This window comes from Cavia porcellus, unplaced genomic scaffold (genome assembly GCF_034190915.1).
Source record: "Cavia porcellus strain 051 isolate PalLab524CR breed Dunkin Hartley unplaced genomic scaffold, mCavPor4.1 scaffold_21, whole genome shotgun sequence".
NCBI classification, from domain to species: domain Eukaryota; kingdom Metazoa; phylum Chordata; class Mammalia; order Rodentia; family Caviidae; genus Cavia; species Cavia porcellus.
In genome coordinates this window covers 60,491,085-60,513,672 of record NW_026947504.1, presented here as the reverse complement: position 1 = coordinate 60,513,672, position 22,588 = coordinate 60,491,085, and the positions used below count along the sequence as shown (strand labels likewise).

At 37.9% G+C, this 22,588-nt stretch overlaps 2 protein-coding genes across 2 annotated transcripts in view; one reads left to right on the top strand and one right to left on the bottom strand.

The window, feature by feature from the left end:
- Nucleotides 1-489: 489 nt before the first annotated feature.
- On the bottom strand, nt 490-19,820 carry Gpalpp1 (GPALPP motifs containing 1). Its single transcript, XM_013141081.3, has 8 exons — nt 19,613-19,820; nt 14,617-14,749; nt 13,385-13,483; nt 11,133-11,238; nt 8,507-8,641; nt 7,745-7,909; nt 2,669-2,767; nt 490-829 (listed from the first exon to the last, which is right to left on the bottom strand). Exons 1-8 carry the CDS (start codon nt 19,725-19,727, stop codon nt 611-613), a joined length of 1,071 nt encoding a protein of 356 aa, XP_012996535.1. The 5' UTR covers nt 19,728-19,820; the 3' UTR covers nt 490-610.
- Nucleotides 19,821-19,869: 49 nt separating this feature from the next.
- Nucleotides 19,870-22,588, top strand: part of Nufip1 (nuclear FMR1 interacting protein 1) — a 37,825-nt gene continuing 35,106 nt past the window's right edge. Inside the window, exons 1-2 of the mRNA XM_003477469.4 lie at nt 19,870-20,315; nt 22,393-22,472. Coding sequence (XP_003477517.2) covers nt 19,922-20,315; nt 22,393-22,472 — 474 coding nt within the window. The 5' untranslated portion in view covers nt 19,870-19,921. The remainder of the gene's footprint in view (nt 20,316-22,392; nt 22,473-22,588) is intronic.

The following is a 22,588-nucleotide window of genomic DNA, read 5'->3' as shown; positions in this document are numbered from 1 at the left end:
CTGAGGTAAGAAATAAGAGAATCCAGTAAGTTGGAAAACATTTCTAATTCTGACTATATTTTTGTTTAAAGTCACATTTGAATATTGATGTAGGTTTCATCCAATTAAAAAAATCACAAATATTTTAAGAAGCAATCTTAGTCCTTACACAATTCCTTAATTACTACTACAAACTCTAGTCACATTGGGCTATGGATGAATCATATAATGATTTAAACAAAACGTAGGATGGCCTTCTAAAATAATGAACATTTTCTGATTGTGATCTTGTTAAAAATATTACTAGCAAACCTCCTTCCTTTATTCTTTAATAAAGCATGCATATTTGATCTTCAAACCACTCTTTACTTTGCTATTTCTCTTACATGAAACTTTTTAACATTTTTAATAGCAATGCCCTTTTAGATTATTGTGAGGGCAAGGATATTTGTTTTTTAATCACACAAGGCTGATTTTTTCAACAATCCCAGTTTACTTGTTTAAAAAAAAGAGGCTTATAATTTACTTTATTATAAAAACAAGTATTTTTAGTACATAATCATTATAGACAAGTGTATTCAGAAAGGTTCAAACTGATGAGTATGAAAATATACACTACAGACAAACTTACTTATAAAAACATATTCCCTTTGCCATGTGAAAATCTGGTGTTCAGTTCTCTAGATTTCTTTATTAGGGCTTTTTTCTGAGCATCATCAAATCTATTAACTTTGAGATCCTTATCACGGTCAAATGGTATTCTCTCTTGAGGCTTATTTTTATCTTCAGTGGCCTTACTCTTTAATTTTTTATGATGAATGTCCATAAGAGATTCTGATCTTTTTGATTCCTGGAAAAAGAAGAAGAGCAGAAACAATGACCATAAGTCATATACATTATTGACAGGATTTGACCATGGGGCAGAAACTCAGACAATGATGTACAGTAAAGAAGGCTACTGTCAAACCTCAACAGGTTTTTCCAAATCCAAGACAGCATCTATGAAGAAAATATGCACTGGAGGCAAATTCAACCAAAATAAAGGTATCTATGTAAACCATGCATTTAAATCTGATTAAAATAGAGAAGAAATAAATATTCAAATAATCATAATGAAAAGCATCATAGCTACTTATATTTAAATAGTAAGAAAATTACAAACTAGGGGTAAATATGGCTGAAAGGTACAGCACTTGCATAGATATGGGAGGCCCTGGATTCAATCTCCAGCACAAGCAAACAGGACAGTGAAGCACATGGGTGTGAAAGGAAGAGCCATTTACTCCTATCTCATGGATGGACAGGTTCCTGAACCTAAACTGCATCCAGAAGGCAAGGCACTGACAGGACGCAGCCAAAACAAAAGGAGAACAAGAGTAAAACTGCAAAATTCAGGGACTGTGCAAGAGCTACTGGCAGGCTCCACCAGCCAACAGAAATTTCTGTCCATTCCGTTTGCTCTTCTTGCTCTTACCTCTCCAACTTTTTATTTCTTAGCGACTGGAGTAGATACTTATATTTTCAGACATATTTAGTAAAACAAGGCCTGAGTAAAGGAAATTGGTTTAATAAATTGGAAATCCAGCCAAGTGTGATGCCATATGGCGGTAGTCCCAGCACTTCAGAGTTGTCTTAGTGAATTCAAGGCCAGCTTGAACTACATAGCGAGACCCTGTTTAAAAACAGATTGTAGATTCACTACAAACCTCTGAGCCCTGATTAAAGTAAAGGATAGATTGGCCTGGGAGTGAAGAAGCAGAGGAAGACGAAGAATAGTACAGGCCAGCAGCCTTTCTACAGCATATGAAGGCCTAGATAATTTAACATTTACTTATTTCATGATCTTAGCTTTTTCATGTAATCGTTCTTAAAACTGACCTGCCCTATAAAACATTTTGTAAAGGTGCCACCTCTTTCTTTACAGTTGTAGAGATTATAGTATAGTGTCTGGGAAGGCAAAATCTCATGGACATCTGAAACAAAAATATAAAGAACAAGCAAGAACAAAACTTAAATCAATAGGAAACCCACAAGGGCTTTGTATCATTCTATCTTGAACATATTTCTCAAAAGAGTGTTGCGTCTTTCAGCAATGAGTATTTTGGATTTTAGAATATTCTGAAATTGGGACTGGGGATTTAGCTCAGCCTGCCTGGCAAGCACAAGGTCAAGTTCGTTCCCTAGTACCAAAAAAAATAAAAAAAAAGGATATTCTGAAATCAGACATATTGATGTATGTGGCAATGAAAGAAAGAACAATTTTTGTTTAACATTTACTTTTTTTTAAGGTCCTGCCTACGTCAAAGGATACACCTGAGAACAAAGAAGAGAGCTCAGTGAACATAAAGAGAAAAACAGTAAGAAATCTCATACAGAAAGACACATTCATGAGTTAACACAGCTCTTGCTTTCTGATCAAGTGCTACCGATTTCTAGTAACTGCATTTATCATATATAACTTAAGTAAAACATAAACTGAAAACACACCAAATGTACAGAAGGATACTGTACATATATGTGCACACAGATACATACACACATATAACAGAGTCATGTACATTTCAGGACTTATATATATAGAAAATACCTGAGCTGAGCAGGTAATCAAAGAAAGAGAGAGAAACAAGGAAACAAAAAAGGAGATAAGAAGTTAAAGAAAAATAAGAGATTATTTATTTTATTTTCTTACATTGTATAAGGATACCTGCTCAGCCAACCTCTTATCTCTTCCTGAAAATACATATTCCTCATCCTTCTTATCAAACGACTTCCTGGCTTCTTGGGTTTCCTGAGGAAGGAGCACAGTTAACATTAATTGAAGCACACAAAATGATAAAAGAAAACATCATTTTTACTCAGATTACTCAACAAGAGACTAAACTACATCAAGCTTGTTAAATTCTTTCTGGTCAGAAACATTTATATTCTTCATAAGGGATCAGCTAGTGATTTAGTCTATGATTTTTCTGAAAATAAGAAAATAAGACAAAAACTTTACTCAATTAACTGCAATCGCTTACCTTCTCCTGAACTTAGGATCTGAGTTTTGATGAACAATGATGAAATACAGGAATGAAAATAAGGCTTACAAGAAACTCTTAATTATCTCTTTTCAAACAATAGTAAAATGGGGAAAAAGACGTAAAAGATATTCAAAAAAAGGAAAAAAACCCTGTAGGTAGTAGTGGGGGTTGAACCCAGGGCCATCCTGAGCCACGTCCTAGCTCTTCAGCAGCGTTTGCATTTTCAGACAGGTTTCACGAAGTCAGTTGCCTGGCCTGGGCTTGACTTTTAATCCTGAGGCCTCCCTGGGTAGGGATGAGGCCTTGGGTTCAATCACCAGTATCAGTACCAACACATCAAACAAAAAAGCAACTGTCTTTAATCACAGATGACACGATATTCTACATAAAAAACACCAAATTATCCTGGAAGTACAGAAAACTACACGATATATATACAAAATATATCAGTAATAGACAGCTGGAATTTGAAACAAAACAAAGATTCTATTTATAACAGCACGCATACAAAAAATGAAATAATTAGGAAAAACATCAACAAACTGTAACCAGAAAAAAAATGCTACAGCAATATTCCACAGAATACAGAAAGAGGAAAGTTCACATAAAAATAGCTGAAAAACCAGTTTTCAAGGCACATTTTTATGTTGTTACTTGATTAGGAAAACCAACAAGACCTTTATAACTACTCTTATCTTAATAGAGACTAAAACAACTAGTATTTTAAAAAGTATGTTAAAAACACTGGAATAGTTCATTTCTTATTTTCCATAAAAATTTCCTTAAAAAACATGTGTTCTTTTGAGGTTTTTTGAGGCAAGGTATCACAATATAGTGCAGGCTGGCCTTGAACTTGCTTATGTAGCACAGGCTGGCCTTGAACTCCTGGCAATCCTCTTGCTTCAGCCTTCTGAGTGCTGTGATTACAGGCATGTACCTCCATGCCTGTGTATTTATTTATAAATATTAAGAGAAAAATGATGTTATGTTAAAATGGAGACATAAACTTGACCCTTTAATAACAGACACAACAGAGTCCTGCTAATATATCTTGTCAAGACTTGGAGGTGAGGACACAAAGACATTCATGTAACTTATGCAAAACTTTTTCATTTCTTTCTAAAGAACAATCATTTCTTTTAGGTCATGTTGGCTAAGGGAATATGAGAGGAATGAAAGATGTTATATTGTGATTGAAGCAAATATTAAGAGGAAGATCTGGCTAAGATTAGTCATAAACTTTACAGAGGAAAAAAGATACCAGAAATGAATAGCATTATGATATATCATTTCCTTTTTTTTATTTTTGTCTTTTTGAGACAGGGTCTCTCTAATCAGTTCAGGCTGGCCTTGAGCTCACTTTGGAGCCTAGGCTGGTCTTGAACTCGCAACAATCCTCTTGCCTCAGCCTCCCGAGTGCTGGGATTACAGGCGTGAGTCACCACGCCTGGCTGATATTGTATCATTTCTGACAAAGTCTGTGATAGTATACACTGTAATACACAATTACATAAAACTTGGGGTATTAAAAATTCTCTTTACAAGTCCACTATTAGCACAGACCAAAAACTTGCAGCACTGAGAAGATCAATCAGGTCTAAAGATCTCAGTCACAGGGATTAAAGTGATTTAAGTTCAAACTGTACTGCCTGGTTTCCATTTGCGCCCTTTTAAAATGATAAAATGATACATACGCAGGAAGATTCCCTGCATATGTAGCTGTAGTGTAGTCATTTATATTAAACCACAGTAAGAAGTCAAACAACAACAATAGCAAGACCTGCAAATAGAAACCCTATGTAAGCAAGGGAATTGTCTTTTTGGAGGCAATCCTAAAAGGCTAAATTATAAAAATTGTAGTCCTCTATGGTTTAGATCTAAAAGGGCCCATGAAGCCTCATGTGTTTGGAGGGTGCCTGGACTGTGGGAGAATTATAGCTGCCTTGCTGTTAGAAGGTGTGGTCCAGGGAGAAGAGGAGTGTCAGTGTGGGCAAGGGTGACCTTCCTTCCCAGGTCTCCCCTGGACTTGTGTTCTGCTGCTCCAGGGCCATGCCAGGAGCAGGTTCCCTCTGCCAGAGACTTCTACCGTGCTGATTCTGCCTGGAGCCAGCCAGTCAAGTAAGGACTGAAACTTCTAGACATAAGTCAAAATAAACCTCTCCTCATTTAATGTGTTGATGTCAGGTATTGCATCCCAATGATGAAGACAGTGACTGAGACACATTATTAGTATAAAATACATACCCTGATTATATCATTATTATAAAAATAAGACATTAACACTGGCCTTTCAATGTCGGTGGCTCACGCATATACCATATCCTTTGTCATCTTTTCTACCTCCATGTGTTACCTCACCTCAGCTTTCTGTTAGGGTAAACCAAGGCACAGTTGAAACCACCAAGACTGCAGAATTTAAGCAACATGTGAGGACAGCAAAACCTGGGAGGTCAAGATCCCCTCCTAGGAGGGGCGGATCTCCTTCTCTGGAGCCCCCTGGGGCACACTGAGACTGCCTTTGACATTGACCTCCAGTCCTTCCTCACTGCCATTTGCTGCTAGTCTTGGTCGTCTTCAGGTAGGTTAAGTGCTTCTACATCCTGTCACCTTCTCTTGTCTTTGTCATTTGTCTCCATTGCCCCCCTTGCTCTAATTGGCTTTCTGGACCCAGCCTAAATTGTGTTCCAAAAACCCAGTACTGGTCACACTTCCCCTTGGGAGTTTGACTCCCTGATGGTCACTCATTCTGGGGATACCCAGAATTCAATCAGCCTCAAGGAACTGATTGGCGATTTCTCCTCTCTTTCTTAAATTGCCTCCATTTGGCAAGAGTCTAAGACCAATGTGGGCAATTTACCTCCCTCCATTCCTGCTGCGTCTCCCAGTGTTGTGTTCTCAAACATCTCAAACCTCTCCACCTTACGTGACCTGAAACAAAAACGTCTCATCTATTTCTGGAACATGGCACGGATAACCTACAAGCTAGATAATGGCTCTCAATGGCCAATCCATGGCACATTTGATTTTTCAATTCTTCAAAACCTTGACAGTTATTGTCACAGGCTGGGAAAATGGTCTGAGGTCCCCTATGTTGAGGCATATTTTGCTCTCCACAGACTCCCTTCCCTTGTATCTCCTGCAACCCTGCTTGAACTCCTTATTTCCACACTCCTAACTCTTCCTTCTCTGCCTGCTCCTGACAAGGCCTTTACAGCTGACCCCTCTTTCCTCACCCGCCCACCACGCACTCTTCCACCGCCACTCTCCCTCCTCTGATTGGTTCCCTCTGGCTGTCATTCAACTGCCACCCCTCCAGCCCCATCAGCTTTCCCAGCCTCACCCCCTACTGCCCCTATTTCTCCTGGAAAACCCCCTATCCCACACTCTCCTACCCATTCCCCCGTCTGTCACCCCATTTCTTCTCATGCCTGCTCTGGACTCTGCTTCAGCCCCTCAGCCCCTCCTGCCCAACTCCCTCTCCACAAGGTCGCTGGCACAGAGGGCACTGCCCAGGTCCATGTTCCCTTTTTCCTCACTGATCTCTCTCAAACTGCTCGTGGCCTTGTCTCCTTTCTCTCTGACACCTGCACGTACATCCAAGAGTTTCAATACCTAACTCAAACTTGCATAATAAAACTCTTAACAGATTTCATACAAGGACAGATCAAATCATCTCCTGGTGGCCTGTTACCCACTGGCCTGCAGGAATTTCAGGCTGACCTGTAGCAGAACCAAAGATCATCATGCTCCTAGCACTGCATCACTTTGCCCAGATCAATACCCTGTCATGCTGCCACCAGGCCAGCCCCTCTCTCCCTTCATTTTTTTCTGCCTCTCTTTTCTGGGATGCCCATGTAGCAGTCACATCTGATGAAGTCCTGAGAAACTATACCACCTCCCTGTCTTCTTTTTCTATCACACAACTGACAAGAACGTCAGGTCTCTGAACCAGACCCCCACCCAGCCCAAGCAGATCATTATTCACACCTGTAAGTGTATAGCATTAACAGGAAGCTACCAGCTGCCTCACACAGCTCAACCTGCAGAAAGCTGATTCTGTGAAAAACCACAAGAGACATGCTGTGCCTGTCAGCACCCCCAGTACTCAATACCGCCTCATCTATCAGCCAGCCCCAGGTCCCCTACTCAGAGACTCAAAATTTTGCACCCCCTCAGAATTTCCCCCCTCCCCTACTGAAACTCCCCTATAAAACGTGCTCTTGTCCCTTGCTCAGGGCCAATGGTCTTTTCTCCCTTAGACTGTTCAGACGCGGTCTGCAGTAAATCCTTGCATGTTGCTTAAGCTCTGCCTGCCTCTGTGGTCTCACAGAGAAGGATTGCCGTGAGTTCAAGACCAGCCTGGGCTACACAGTGAGTTCGAGGCCAGCCTGAATACATAGCAAGATCCTATCTCAAAAACAACAACAAGAACAACAAAATAAAATACAATAAAAGTAAATGTACCAACTAGGGAATGTACCACAGAGGGGATGTAAACAATCTGTATTGCAAACACGTGCTAATAAAAAAAAATTAAACCTATGTCTTAGGGTTTTCTTGAGGTTTAAATGAAGTCATTTATTGGAAAATAGGATGCAAATAGTGTCTTTCCTTCCAGAGGGGGGAAAAAAAAATCTGTATTTTTCTTTGGAAACATTAATTTCAAAAATTAGTATCCTTAAATAATTTTGACTTTTATGTTTCAAAATTGAGTCAACACACAAAAACATATGAACAAACACCTTAGCTTTCCTTTCCCTGTCAGCTGGAGTATCTGTCCAGACTGATCGATCTCCGGATTTGTCATCAGCTCTTCTTTTAAAGGTTCTTGGCCCAAGACCAAAGTCTTTCATTTCTGGAGGAAGCTCAGTCATCCATGATTCTCTTGTAATTGGTTTAGATGAATCCTTTAAGAGAAATAAAAAAGTTTAAAACACACACATATTTTATATATACAATAAATAAATATGTACAAACAATTCTATTTATCAATTGAGGTTTTAAATTTACTTAACAGACTGTAACAGGAAGGACTGATGTTTTAAGCATTACAGTTGCTACATAGCTTCAATTTGTTATTTTTTTGACTATCTTTTGCCATACAGAATATTTTTAGTAGACAAACTTGCTGATCTTTTCCTTTACAGTTTCTAGGTTATATATGTATGTATAAATTAATATGTATGTATGTGTGTATATATATGAAGCGGGTGTGGTGGGTATGCCTGTAATCCCTGCACTCAGAAAGTTGAGGCAGGAGGATCGTCACAAGTTCAAGGCCAGCCTGGACTACATAGTAAGAATCTGTTTTAAAAAACAGAACACAAAAGAAAACAATGTATGTATATATGCTTGAGAGTAAGTACACATATGTCTAAATTTTGGAAATGAACATTAATGTATATGTAGCTATTAAATACATCTGCATATATTTTGATGTTTATTTCTAACAGATCTTTTCAGCCAATTTAGTTTATTTCTTAAAATGTCTTTTAAAAACTCACGTCATCTCCCTTAGTTAGTTTTTCTTTCATTCTCTGAGCCCTTTTTTCAAACTCTGTTGTTACACTATAGTCCACTGGTCCCCTGGCAGGCATTGGTCCAACAATGTGTTCATCTTCACTGCTATCTGTTTCCTCCTAAAACGAGACAGAGTTACAAGTTACACAAGAATGACCCTAATTTACTTTAATCGGATTATCCATAGACAATAAAATAAAAAATAAACAATATACTCATTGCTGGCTTGTCACTAAGCAATGACAACAAATCCATGGCATACAGACTGTCCCATCTCTCTTTCTATGTTATGGCAGACATTATTATATCACTTTAGCATTCCTACAGAGGGACACAGATGTGACCTTGGAGTCAGGATTACTGGTACTTATTACCAATTGGCAATGATCACACATTTGAAAATAATTCTATTTGACAAAAATTTGTCCCTATGGACCCACATTCTAGTGGAAAGAGGACAATAAATAACCAGTAAAATCAGTGCTATCTTTAGTGTTGATAAATACTATGGAGAAAATTAAACAAAGGAAGGCAGTAACAATAAAAGGAAGAACAAATTTAAGTTAAAAGACGAGAGATGAACTCATTGGGAAGATCATAGTCTAGTACCCTCCCCCACAAAAAACCCCTGAAGTTCCTGGAGGTCAGCCATGTAGACATCTGGCAGATCATTTTGGACAACCTTGGGTAGCAGGTATAAGAGCTCAGTGGTAGTAGCTAGCCTGGTATATTTGCAGAGAAACAGCAAAGAGCCCAGTGTAGTTGTACTAAAGCAAAAGAAAAATCTGTACTAGCAGAGACCAAATTGTATAGGGCCCTGTAGACTTTGAATTTTTTGGAGGATTTACTAGGCTTCAGGGTTACTGACAGGATCTGACTTTGTCTCATGCAGACTTTCCAGCTGCTATGCTAAGAAGAGGCAGAAGGGGGCAAGAGCTAATTAAAGTCTGAAAACCAATCAAACAGCTGGAATATGAGATCATTTGGACCAGGATGGGCCAAGTGGTTAGATGTTGGATGTCTTTCAAAGAATAGGAACAAGAGTTTGTTGACAGATTCATTTCTGTGCCTATCTGCTTGACACATTGCAGATGCTCTAAAACACTCGTTGAAAGAGAGAGTTAAGTTCATGCTCTTAGCCACTTTACTTACTTTCATTGACCTCAGTGTAACAAGCGAATTCTCAGTAATGAGCAGGGGTCTCTTGATTGTATCAATTCACTTGTAGAAAGGCACTACCTCATAACAGACTACGCACTTTAAAGTCATAAAAACTGTAGGTGAGCCATGGTTCTGATAAGAAATATAAATTTGGGGGAGATACTATTTTTAGTCTTTTACATCTGTAAGATTCAAATAATATGTATTTTATGAGGCTGTGGAGAAGATAAAAATAAGACCCATATATGGAGAAAATGTATTTCAAGTGGTATTCTACGAATCTCAGCTACCATCAAGGAAGAAAATAGCCTTCATCTTCTGCTCCAAATCATCTGATCTGTTTTCATGAAAACCACTTATCTACCTGTACATTTTTTATGTATAGGTACTAGAGTTGGGTTAATTTAAAGATAAAGCTCCTCATAGATGAACATGGGGCACAAATCTGAACTCTAGCACTCAGGAGGCTGAGGCAGGAGGACTGTGAGTTTGACCTCACCCTGAGCAATTGAGTGATTTAATGAGACCCAGTATCAAACTAAAAAAAAGGGCTGGTGATGTCACTTAGTGGAAAGGCTGTGGGTTCAGTGCCCGGTATCACAGAATTACCTTCATCAGTCTTCATTCCTCTAGTGTAACTCACAATGAAGCCTTAAGTTCCACTTTGCTAACACTTTCAAGCCACCTTTTAAAAATAAACAGCATGCCAGGATGATGATGCATGCCATAATCCCAGCATTTGGGAGGCTGAGACAGGAAGATCACTTGGAGTTCAAGACCAGCTGGGCTATTAAGGGAGTTTAAGGCCAGCGTGGACTACACTGTGAGACCTTGTCTCAGAACAAAACAAAAAAAACTTGCATACTCAACTTTGTATTTTTACTAACACAATTTTGGGTTTATGAACCGCTTTTTATTTTATCTATGTTATAATCTTAAATCAATATAAATATAACTGAAGGGCTACAGGTGTAGCTCAGGACTACAGCACCTGCCTGAAAAGCGTGAGGCCCTGGTTCGATTTCTAGTACCAAAATAAACAAATAAACCCAAGTCTTAGGTTACATTTAGTCAAGTGATTAAAGTTATCACTAAAGCTTGTAATTTGTTAATTCTATTTTTTTTAATTTAAAGAGAAAAAAAAGAGAAAGGAAATAAAATTTAAAAAACCAAAGCAGTAAAATAGAATTTTATTCTTATTTAAAGGAAAAAAAACCAAAACAGTATACCGGTACAAGTAATACAGAATTAAAAAAAAAAAAAGGTAAGAAATCACTAGTTAATAGGTTATATATTGTCATCTTAGAAATAGTTGTTCAAGTTACAGGTTTAAAGCATACAAAGTGCACATTCAAACAGTGAGACTGCAAACAGTTGTGTTCAATGATTCAATGAAAACTTAGTAATATGGTCAGTTAATTTTATTCTTAAAATGAACGTCTTCCAAACCTGAGAGTTGAAGTATGATGATACTTGTCCTGGATCATCTCCACCTTTCTCATTTTTCTGTGTAGATTTAATGAAACCAGGAGGCAATGCAGGACCTATCATAGGCCTGAAAAATAACATGTACTTTTATCATTCTCCTTGACTTGAAAAGCAGCTTTCAGCCTAATAGTTCACAACAATCATAAAGTTGGTAACTTTATGTTGAAAATGAGAATTTAACACATTACTTTCACTACTGTTGCTTAATATTTTTCTACTAGGTGTCTTAAACATAAGTTTTGCATTTTAAAGTATTTGTTAGTCAATTAAATACTAAACCAATAATTCTCAACTTTTGCAACAAAGGTGCATGCCAAAAAGAAATATAGTAAGTAAATATGCGAATTAAAAAAATCCATATGATGTATTCTTTTTTATTTTGTGCCTTGACTTTCTTTTTTTGATACTCACTGTCCACTGAAAAATACTTTAGGGGCATTATAACTGTAGTAATACCTCCGTTCATGAACACTTCTGTTCATGAATAGTTCATTTCACAAAAGAATTGTTTGGGAAAATTGTGCTTCTACTTATGAACTCTACATCATGTGATGAACATGACTATAGATATTTTTCCCAGAGTCATGGAACAAATTAAGTTCATGACCTGAGGTACCACTGTAGTCAGAACTATTTAAGGAGATATTGAGGTTTTCCAAGGACATATATAGTATAAGCATACAACATGTGTCACTAATTGGTGGTGTATTTACACAAGCGATATACAAATTTATCCAGTGTCCTAATAAGCCAGTGACAACCTGAAGTTGAATGCATTGAGACCCATAGGAGGATAAAAATGTACTGAGTTACACATATTTCAACTGGTGCACCTTTCTGTTGCTTTAAAACAATCTGGTCAGTTGGGGCTGGGGATTTAGCTCAGTGGCATAAGCACCTGCCTTGCAGGCAGGCGGTCGTGAGTTCGATCCCCGGTACCGGAAAAAAGGAAAAAAAAAAAAAAAAAAAAAAGATTGCAAAACAATCTGGTCAGTGTAAGTCACTCCGCTTTGAACAAAATTAGTGCTAAAGGTCAACGTGCTCAGCGAGTGGCTGAGTTAGGTGCAGGTCCTGGCCTCTTTATTCCCGAAGTTCCTCTTCTTTCCAGCTGCCCTACTGCCATGCTGAGGAAACTGTTACCAACGCAAAGGAGAGAAGGGCCGAATCATGAGCCTGCCTTTATATGGGGAAAAAGTGAAAGAGAAAGTGTACTTTCTGCTCTTTCTGGTACTTCTCAGTTTTTCCACTCTTGCTTCTCTGTCCGAGTGTTGTCCCCATTATGCCAGTGTCCCAACTATAATATGTTACCTTGAAAGAAATGTTATATCCCAAAGGTTAGTAACCTTTCTATTCAGGGATAGATAGTAAATTTTAGGCTTTGAGAACTGCATTTGGGGCTTTGGCTTATTTATATTTTTGCAAATACTATTTAAAAATATAAAAATCACTCTTAGGTTAGATACCATACCAAAAAAAAAAGTATTATTATCTATAAGAACCTGAGTTATACGGAAATTAGGGCTTACCAAATGTAATTATAAATTCTGAATACAAATAAATATGCATCTTTTCTACTTGCTCTTGCATACTAGTATATAGTTTTATGAATTATAAGCAATTTAATACTTGATATTTAAAATTTTTATACTTCTAGGAAGCAGGAATCAATATTCATTACACACTTACTCTGTGGCAGACACCCATAAGACACCAGTAAGACACCAACAAGCGCGTGCATACAAATAGGAAATCTCAACCATTACAACAATTTTGGAGGGTTTATGCCACAATTCTAGTTTAAAAATGACACGCTTAACAATCAGAGAAGGTAGTCAAATTGTACATTAATATTTTTTTTCTTGTACAAATAATTAAGAAAACAACTGAATTACAAGTCCAAACCTCAGGATTCAAGTCCCAGATCCATTACCTATGCATGCTATTTTACTGTTTAAAAAGGAGAAGACAGAGCAATATTCCATCCCTCCTACCATCAAATACTTTTTGAGTATCAAATTTCTTTTTACAATTTATAAGTACTACAAGCATGTAAATATTTTTATTATAAGGAACAACTATGTTCCCTATGAATGATCAATTTCAAGTGTATGAAGTACACAAATTAAAAAACAACCTTAAGTAATTCTTTAATGAACTAGTACACATTAGTTGAAATGTTTTAAAGACTGGTCTGAAATATTATAGGTCATCACCTTGGAGGAGAATCATCCTGTTTTTTAAATCCAGGAGGAAGGGCAGGTCCAAAAAACCCATCATCATCATCACCATCATCCTGATTTCTCTTCTGTTTTCTGAAAATAATAAAAATTTATGCATATATGTCAACATTTTTTCACAAAGAGAAATTTTAAAGAAGTATTAACTTTATCCACTTGCATAAATACTAAAACAATAAATTAACTTTGCTAAATAAAAAGATATATTCTACAATAGTTCTTAATCATTTTCTGGAATTTATTTGTGACCTAAAATGGAGATTGACTGCTTTTTCAAATCAGTAATATACCTGTATTCTATGCTTTCTGTAGTAATAAAGATTCCATTAAACACATTTTTGAATTGTCTTCTTAGATGTTTAGCAAGGAAGAGTGTATGAGTTAACTTTTATTTTCACTTAAGGCAGGGTTATAAATTGTTCTTTTTGCTTCATATTCTTTTTTTTTTTTTGTACAGGGGATAGAACTCATGACCTCATGCTTGCCAGGCAGGCGCTGTGCGGCTGAGCTAAATCCCCAGCCTTTGTCTCATGTTCTTTAAAATGCATAAAATAATTTGTTAATAATATACAAAGACTCAAATTCTCTTTATAGTTTGTTTCATTTTCTTCTTTAAGACAGCCTCTCATTACATAGATCAGGCTTGCCTTACACTCACTATGTATGTAGCCCAGGCTGGCCTTAAACTCATAGCAATGATTACATGTGCACACCATGGCCCAGCTCAATCTCTTCTTTACACAGATTCATTATGACTAAAGTTAGATGAAAGTGAAATCATTCATTTATTTAAACAAAACATCCACTGCATATGTAACTGTAAAAGAAATTCACAGATTATTTAGAATATTTACTTCAATAAAACCTTAAGGAAAGGTCCTTTATATAAGTTTTTTTTTTTTTTTTTTTTTTTTTTTTTGTATTAGGGATTGAATTTATGACGTTGCACTTATCAGGCAAGCACTTAAACGGCTGAGCTAAATTCCTGGCCCAAGAATTTTTTAATGTAAGAATTTTATTGAAATACTAAGGACCTCTATAGCTCTATGTGACTAGAATAAACTTCTTTGTAAAAGAAAGTATAGCTCACAAGGACAGGCCATATTAAATGATTTCTTCTGTGCTGTATAAATCCAAACATGACACCCCTTGCTAGCTGTGCGAGCCAACTCATAACTTGTTGGAAGTTGGCTTACTACATACCTTACCTTGCAGGTGGGCTCGTGTCATCTTCTCCAGACTCTTGATTTTCTTCTTCAGATGAAGAACTACTGTCTTCATCACTGTCTGATGAATCTGAACTACTACTTTTATAATTAGGGGGCAGAGCAGGTCCTGCAACTAAAGAAGATGTGTGTGTAATGAGCCACAATTGTTTCACTGAGTGCTCCAGACATATTTTTCATTTTTTTCCGAAATTCAGTCATGGCTATCATTTCTTTTGGACTTTAAGTCTACTCACTACTGTTTTGTACACTTTGGTTTAGTTTTTTCCAGCTCAAGGAAGACAAAAATATCTTATACCACCTTTTTAAAAAAAATTCACAAAATCTTGGTAGTTAAACTTAGAACAATAACATAATTTCTCTGATGACATGAAATTTTTGTAGTGGTTGATACACCTGACAAAATGGTACTGTTTTTCTTTTTATAGATAGAATTTGGTAAACAATATTTGTACCACGGAGCTAAACCACAAATAAGCCATTCCGTATAGTGAGTAAAAATGATTCACTGATTTCTAGGAACCATTACTTTAAAAAAATGTATTTCCTGGCATCATCATATTTCTCAGTTAGTTTTCCTTTCAAGTTCATGTTTCTGAAAAAAAAAACAAAAGTAGAGTCTCTTTGAGATTTACTGCTTGCTATTGGAGACACACAGGAGAAAAGAATGAGGCTACACTGTGATGGGAACACTGGGAGGGTGTGAGGGTCTTTTGTGTTTCAGCAAAATTATAAATTACTGCATGGCGGCACTGAATGATGGCAAAGAGTCACAACTATCCACGCTGATCCTCAGAAATGCTGCTAAAAATCTACTGTCCTACTTTCAGAAATTGATGTGTATCAGTCTTAAAAATATTTATGTATATTTAAGGCTACTTGTGTTCTTTTCTCAGAGATTATGACTTAGTTGGCCTACAGAATGGCCTGAAAACATGATTTTCCAAAAAAGCACTCCAGATATGCCAACATGCAATTGAAGAATTTTTTTTTTTTTGTGGTACCAGGGATCGAACTCACAAATTCGCACTTGCCAGGCAGGCACTTATGCCGCTGAGCTAAATCCCCAGCCTGCCAACATGCAATTTTAATAATATCAGAAACTCAAAAAAACAAATGACTATATACCTTAAGCACTGTTACTGCTTATTGCTAAGCACTGTTTTGAGCTATTTTCCTTCATTAATTTGTTTAATCCAGGCCCAGGCAATAACTCTTATAAAAAGATATTTTCATTCATTAATTTATTTAACCCAGACATAACTCTCATAAAAAGAAAGCAAACCAATTCAGACAGTTAAAGTGCTGCTCCTAAAATAGGAAAAGTTGTGGGTAGGTAATTTTAAAGCTAACAGTCAGGGAAGGCTCCTCTTCACTGAAAGGCAGGCCTTTGGAGAGACCTAAACGTTAAGATGACAGAGGCCATATAATAATCCGAAAGAAGGACATGCTGCCCAGAGCAAGAGCCAGTTAAAAAGTCATACAGAAGGAACAAGCTCAATGTGCTTCACGGACAAAAAGGCCAGTTTGGCTAAAGTAGAGTATTACAGTTTGTCTAGATGTCCTCCCAAAGCCTCATGCAGTCATAGGGGCGGGCTTCTAGAGTTGTGATTAATTTATATTCCAATGATGGGATTAAGGATGTAAGTGCTATACCTGTCCTATCGCGGTAGCCTTCAGACAATATAAGGGAAGAAAGAAGCTTGCGTTCCTCTCCTCTCTTACTGCATTTGGTGATACAAAAAAGCACTCTATTACATTTGAATTTCAATTAAAAATTGTAGACATTAGTTTTCTCTTCTATACACATACAGATTCTGCCCTGTGACTTCCAAGGTCTAGAATATGTAGTTTACTGCCAAAGCCCAGTACTACAAGCGTGTGTAGTGGGGGAGACCAAGGCTTCAATGAGTGTTGCAAGGCAACATCTGGACTGTTTGGTCTTGAGCCCACTGTTTTAACATGGCATGATCTCAGGCATGATATTTCCAAGCACTCAGTTTCCAAAGTATATATTTGAATGAAGTTTACTTGTTCCATCTGAGATCTAGGCTTCCCTTCTCCACAGAACTGGGTTATGATCGTCCATGATTTCTTTCTGAGGTAGCCAAGTTATGAAGAACCCATATATCAGATTGGGTTGGAGAATCACAACTTGAAGGACATTCTGATCCATGTTAGACAGATGAACCATTATTCCCAGTGAAATAAAAACAGGTACAAAACCATACATACTACTATTTGATTTCACTTATACATCAAATGCACGAGAAAATAAAGTAGAATGACTGTCAGGAGTCAAGGGGAAGACAGAATGGGGAGCTTTTGGTTAATAGATATAGGTTTCAGTTTTGCAAGATGGATTTTGGAGGACAACAGTGATAACTGCACAAAAATGAAAATGTGCCCAATGCTACTGCTATACTCTGAAGAATAGTTAACATGATCTGGAACAGTGGTGTACACCTGTAATCCCAGTACTCTGGGAGGCTGAGGGAGGTACATCCCCAGCCTAAGCAATTTAGAAAGACAGTCTCAAAACAAAAAGCAGAATGGCAGGGAATACAGCTCAGTGTAAAGGCCCTGAGTTTACCACCCATATAAAAAAAAAAGGGTTAAAATGGTAGATTCTGTGTATATTTTATATGTAGTTGTTAGACTTATATAGACAGTAACATTATAGTACAGGGAACCAAGTCAACTTGATACTCTGATGGGGAAAACAGTCTTCACTCTACCTCACACCATATAACAAACATCAATTCCAGATGGATTGTAAAAGTAAGGCTGGGTATGGTGGTGCACATTTGTCATCCAGCTACTTGGGAGGCTGAGGCAGGAGAAGTATAAATTTGATTAGAACCTGGGCAATTTTTAAAAAATTTTATTTAAAGAAAGACAAAACAGAAAACGGGTAGAAATAGTACATAATTTTAAAGAAAAAAAACAGTAATAAATCACTAGTTGATATTTACATATTGTCCTCTTACAAATAATTGTTCAAGATACAAAAGTAGAACATATAAATGGAAATTCAAACAGGGAGACTGCAAACAGTTCTGTTCAACTGTCTAATAAAATCTTAGTAATATGAGAACCTCGGCAATTTAGTGAGATACTGTCTCAAAATGAAAATTAAACAAAAGAGATGTAGCTTAGTGGTAGAATTTAATTCCCAGTACTGCAACAAACAAAAGAATTAGAAGGACTGTAAAACTAAACATGAAAGCTGAAACTATGCTTTTAGAAAAGAATGGACCAGTTTCACAATCTTGGAGAAGGCAAAGATTCTCTCCATAGGATAAAAAATTCCCACTGCAACAGGAAAAAAGTATTAAGAAACAAAATATCAAAATTAAAAACTTTTGTTCATGAAATGAATAAAATGAGAGTGAAAAGGCAACCACAGAGTTGGAAAAGATATTTAAAAATGTATCTAAAAAGATTTTTAATTATATAAATAACTCAATAAGTCAGTAAGACAAATGAAAAAATAAGCAAAAGACTTCAATGTGACACATTCACACAGTCAAAAAACATGGAGAGATGATCAATTTCATTTTTTTTTCCGGTACTAGGGATCGAACTCATGACTACGAGCTGGCAAGGCAGGCGCTTATGCCGCTGAGCTAAATCCCCAGCCCCGATCAATTTCATTTTTTCCCTTAGGAAATGCAAATTAAAACTACCATGAGGTACCAAGTATAAAACATATTCAAAAGACAGAAAAACTAAATATTAGGAAGAATACAAAACAATTGGAATTCTTACAAATGCTGAGAACTTATATTGGTAGTACTTAGAAGGTGTAAGAATGTAAAACATGTATAACAACACACAGCAGCGCTTTTTGTAAGTCAAAAAATGTAAACTACTTAAACATCCACCAGTAATAAAGGATACACAGAAAAGTCATCCAACGGAATTCACTCACATTTTCCTTTAATCGTAGATCGATGGAAAACTACTTTGCTAAAATAAAAGTAATATTTTATAGTGGCTATAACAGAAATAATATAGAGTAACCCTCTAGTGAAAACATGGATAGTCAAAGGAGGAAAATTTGATTCAGGTATAATTGGCATATTCTTTCAGTTTAACTCTTTTCCAACTACAGTGTCAGTCCGGTCTACACGTTAGTACAAAGATAAATATGTATGAAGGAGTCTGGGAAGCATTAGTTTTGTACTAGAAAGTGCCTATTACATGTTAAGGTAGAAGACCACAAAAGTTCATAGTGAAATAGTGGAGACTAGTATGTCGAGTAATTGTTCAAATGCAACATATTAAATATACAGTGTACAACTACCGTGGGAAACCCCGAAGGTAAAGAGAAGGGTATAATGAATAGCTTAGAGGGTACACTTGGGTCTTGAGGGATTGATGGGACTTTTTCACGTGTATCTAGCAGTGCAACCAGAGACCACAAGCCCAGCGCTGAAGAAGCGCGCACAAACTGGAACCTGTTGAGTAACTGGCTGTATGTGTCAGATGCAAGGAAAGCAGCGGCGACTAGCGGAAACAGGGTCTTCTGCAAGGTTTTGAAAGTCAGAAAGCAGGACTGGTCTGCTGACAGAGCGACTTCGTTCTAATTTGGGCCACACTAACAACTAGCTGGGTCATTTGGGCACCTGTCTGAGTCTCGGTGACCGGATATGGGAATAGTAATCTTTTCCTTATACAGACGCTGGGAGAATTAAATGACTGAATGTGTGTTGTCCTATTGGCACCGAGTCCGGCTCATATTAAGCACCAAATGGAAATCTCTCGTGGTTATAAAGATTATCAGGCCCAAACTAGGTTTCTAGGGCACTTCCTCCCTACTGCCACAGTGTAGGAGGCCAGGTTAGCTGGGGTCTGGCCGCACCCACTCTCCACTCCTCCGTCCTCTTAGTCCCCAGACCTTTTCCTCTTAAGAGAAACGCCGGTCAGAGGAGGGTAAGGTGGGCTTGGGGGACAAGGACACGCCTTCGCTCACCCGGGCTCGGGTCCCGCTCCTCTTCCTCTGCTGTCTCGCGGTTCTTGAAGCCAGGCGGTAGCGCTGGCCCGATCAGGTCCCTCGCCATCTGAGGCGACAGACACTGGTCACGCATACAAGTCTTAAGTACCCCGGTCAGATCGCCCAAAAAACTTGACCGCGAGGCACTGCGAATGCCGGAAGTTTTTTCGGCGCTTAGTGATGACGCTTCCGCCTGTGGTTGGTTGAGTTGTGAGCTCCGCAATAACGGAAGTGACGCACAAACTCTGTTACACAGTTGCACGTTGAGCTCCCTACCTGGAAAGCGGCATGGCAGAACCGGCTAGTGGCTTAGGGACTCCTACTGGGTGGCTCCCATCCCCGGATCTGGGGTCCCTACGTAACACCACTCCGCAGCCTGACAATTGGACACTGTGGCCGATGTTCTCACCACCACCACCTCCTTCGTTTCCTCCCGCGGCTGGGTCAGAACCTTTCACCGTAGTACAACATCCCATGGAGATGCAGTCTCTGTCCGGGGCGCCGCCTCCCTTCGACGCCCAGATTCTTCCAGGGGCACAGCCTCCCTTTGACGCCCAGTCTCCCCTTGAGTCTCAGCCTCAACTCAGCGGCCGTCCTTACAATTTGCCGGCTTCCACATCATGGTACTGGGGACAGCCGCCTGATAGTTTTCTTCGACATCAGAAGCCCCACAACCCTCCAGGTAGGTAGTTGTCTGTGCCTTGCAGTTCATCCTCTCTTCCCATTTCTCCCTTTCCTGTCTCCACTCTGCCTTGCACTCTTGAAGTCTGGTAATGTCTCAAGATATAAGCTGCTGGAATGCTTCCCCTGCATACTCATTAAATATAGTTATTTATTGAATCCCAGCTGTGTGCCAGGAGCTGAGAATATAACAGTGAGTAGCCCAGAAATCCTTATTTTTTGTAGCTAAACATCTCTCTGGTGTAAGAAGAAAGACAATATGCAAAGTTGCTTAATAGAAGGTAATCAGTGCTGCAGAGAGTTAAAGAATAACTGCAGATTTGTTTTGTTTTAGGCAGTGCACGCTTTGTAGTTCAGGCTGGCCTTTAACTCACTGTGTGGTGCAGGCTGGCTTCAAACGCATGGCAGTTTTCCTGCCTCAGCCTCCCGAATGCCAGGCATAACTGTAGCTTTAAATGTCATTATCTCTGATAAGGAAAGAGATAGTTGAGCAGAGTTTCTGAGTGGTTACATCTGAGTGGGTAGTGATTAGGAATGAAGTGCAAATGCAAAGCCTTTAAGGCAGTAGCTACAATGTACAGCAGAAGTGTCCAGAAAAGACAGTTGTAGATGAATGGGGAAAAGGGCAACCTTATTAAATTTTTTTAGATCATGAGACTTTGACTTTTGATGCTAGGAGATGGGTAGTGCAAAAGAGTCACATGACCTAATTTGTGTTTCGTTGGGATTTAGGTGACAGCTAATGGGAATTGACTGAAAGGGAGGCGAGTTAGGAAGCTTCTGCAGTTCTAGTGAGGATTTGGACCAGGGTGGAGATTTGAAGGTGATGAGAGGTTGTCAGGTTCTAGATATAATTTAAAGGGAGGGTGAAAGTGATTTTCTGAAAGAATGTGAAATATGAGATTAAAGATGAGAAAAAGGTAACTTGAAGTTTTGCCGAACAATTTGGAGGATGAAGTTGCGATTAACAGGCGTATGAAAGAGATGTGGGTGAGGCAGATTTGGAAGGTCAGGAATTGAGTATGGAATGTATTCACATCAAATAGAGATGGTGAAAAGTGTGTTATGAGTCTGCTTTCGGGGGAAATAAGTCACAGGATTGTTCATTTAAAACCATTATCCAACTCTGTTTAAGATTTCATTTATACTACATCGAATTCAAACAGTGTTTACTGTGTGCCAGATGAAAGAAATGTGAATTTGACTGACACAAAGGTGATAGATTTATAAGAATAAATCATAGTACAATGTCATGATAGAAACACGTAAAAGGTGATTATGTTGTGCAAAGGAAGTGGGGGAAACTTTTGCAGGAAGTGTCTTAGGAGATTTGTAATTTGGGAAGGGATACTTTCTAGGTACAGGCAAAAAACTGTCAGTACAAAGTGAGTTTTGGAGATTGCAGTGTTCCAGTATGACTGAAGCAGAATATGTGGAAGATGGGAGAAGCATAGGATGAGACTATAAATTGGAATATCATTGGAAGATACCAGGAAGCCATTTGCAGATTTTGAGACAAGTTGTGACTTGACTGGAGAATTATTTTTGTGGTACCATTTTGTAAGGTCTACTAAAAGAGAGGGTTAGGGATTGGAAGAAAATCTGGGAGGGTGGCACAGTAATCTACCGTTTCTGAGTTGGGTCATGGCAATGAAAATGAAAGGTGGGATAGAATTTAAGAGATATATTTCACCATTTATATTTCATATAAATATTTATAAATATAAATATATTTATAAATATATAAATATATTTATATTCCTGGTATGAAATTGATGCTGAAAGATCAGGGAGGGATTTTACTAATTAGATTTGTACTGTTTAAAGTAAGTTGAAGGAATTTCATCTGGTTAGATTGTTCATTGTATTTAGACACCAAAGGCATTTGTGGATATGTGATCTCACCAGTGTTTCATTTGAAAAATACTTAAGCTAGTAATAATCTCTGCTGTGTTTTTAACTGTTCTTCCTCAAAAGAGGTAGTTTACCAGTATTTTTATGCAAACATCTGTGATATGCTATAGTAAATAGTTAAATAACTATGTATTTGTGAAAATTAATGAGTTTCTTTTTGTCAGGTAAACATTATTTCCCACGAAAATATGATCCTAACTTGGCTGACTTCAACTTCCCTCCCAGCAAAAAACAGAAAAAAAAGGTATTTCTAAGCTGTTCTTGAATGTGACACTTTGGTCCCTGGGTTATGGCACAGTGGAGCTTTGCTTCGGGAGTTTTAAGGATCTTAGCTATAAATAAAAATTTTAAACAAAATTC